We start from the raw sequence: 717 nt of genomic DNA, 5'->3' as shown, positions 1-717 counted from the left end.
CTGTCGCCTCTGAGACCGAACGCGACACGGTGGAGTGCCACCTTTGAGATGGTGGCTGGCTATGTGCGTTGCTGTGACGAAATCAAGAGGGTTGACGCCATCTTTGACCACATCCCCAAGGCGGCAACGCATCGGCGGATCGTGGCACTGGTGGAGGACCTTCGAGTCTTTCAATGCGTCACCCTTAAGCTACAGCTAGAGACCCTAGCACTCGTGCGTTGTTTGGCTCCGACGCGCAGCGCTTCCCAGCGACGAAGGTCAAGCTGAGTGCTACTGCTCCAATTGTCCTTTGTCCTACTTTTGAGGCGGCGGCGGTGAAGACACTGTTATTTTATTTTTACTATTTTGTTATAATACTAATGCTGTTATTATGATTTTGTTTTTAATAGCTAATTAATGAAGAGGTGGGGCAACTGCCGTCCTGTGAGCTCAAGGCGATCAAGCACGTCGAGATGTCGGCGGCACCAGCGATCTCAGGCTCGAAGAGCAAGCAGCTGGACGACAAAGGGGTGCAAGAGGACTTTGCGACATCCGTGTTGTGAGCTAGGAAGGCAAGCGTGTCCCGGCAGACAGCGCCATTGTACGCGGAACTCCTGATGAAGCTTCCACCTACCAGCACCCGCGGAACTTCTCGCCTGACTCTGTATCTTCCACTTCACAGTATCCAGACACCCCTGCCAGCACTCTCGTCGAACACGAATGATCGTGGTTTGGAAG

General features: G+C 53.3%; 1 protein-coding gene across 1 annotated transcript; it reads left to right on the top strand.

The window, feature by feature from the left end:
* Nucleotides 1-48: 48 nt before the first annotated feature.
* Nucleotides 49-542, top strand: PPTG_20378 (hypothetical protein; the record flags this gene model as incomplete). Its single annotated transcript, XM_008919118.1, has 3 exons — nt 49-213; nt 240-314; nt 390-542. 3 exons carry the CDS (start codon nt 49-51, stop codon nt 540-542), a joined length of 393 nt encoding a protein of 130 aa, XP_008917366.1.
* Nucleotides 543-717: the final 175 nt, after the last annotated feature.

The sequence above is a fragment of the Phytophthora parasitica genome (assembly GCF_000247585.1).
Source record: "Phytophthora parasitica INRA-310 unplaced genomic scaffold supercont2.512, whole genome shotgun sequence".
NCBI lineage: Eukaryota > Oomycota > Peronosporomycetes > Peronosporales > Peronosporaceae > Phytophthora > Phytophthora nicotianae.
The sequence above is the reverse complement of the archived record's forward strand: the minus strand, read 5'-3'. Positions and strand labels throughout refer to the sequence as shown.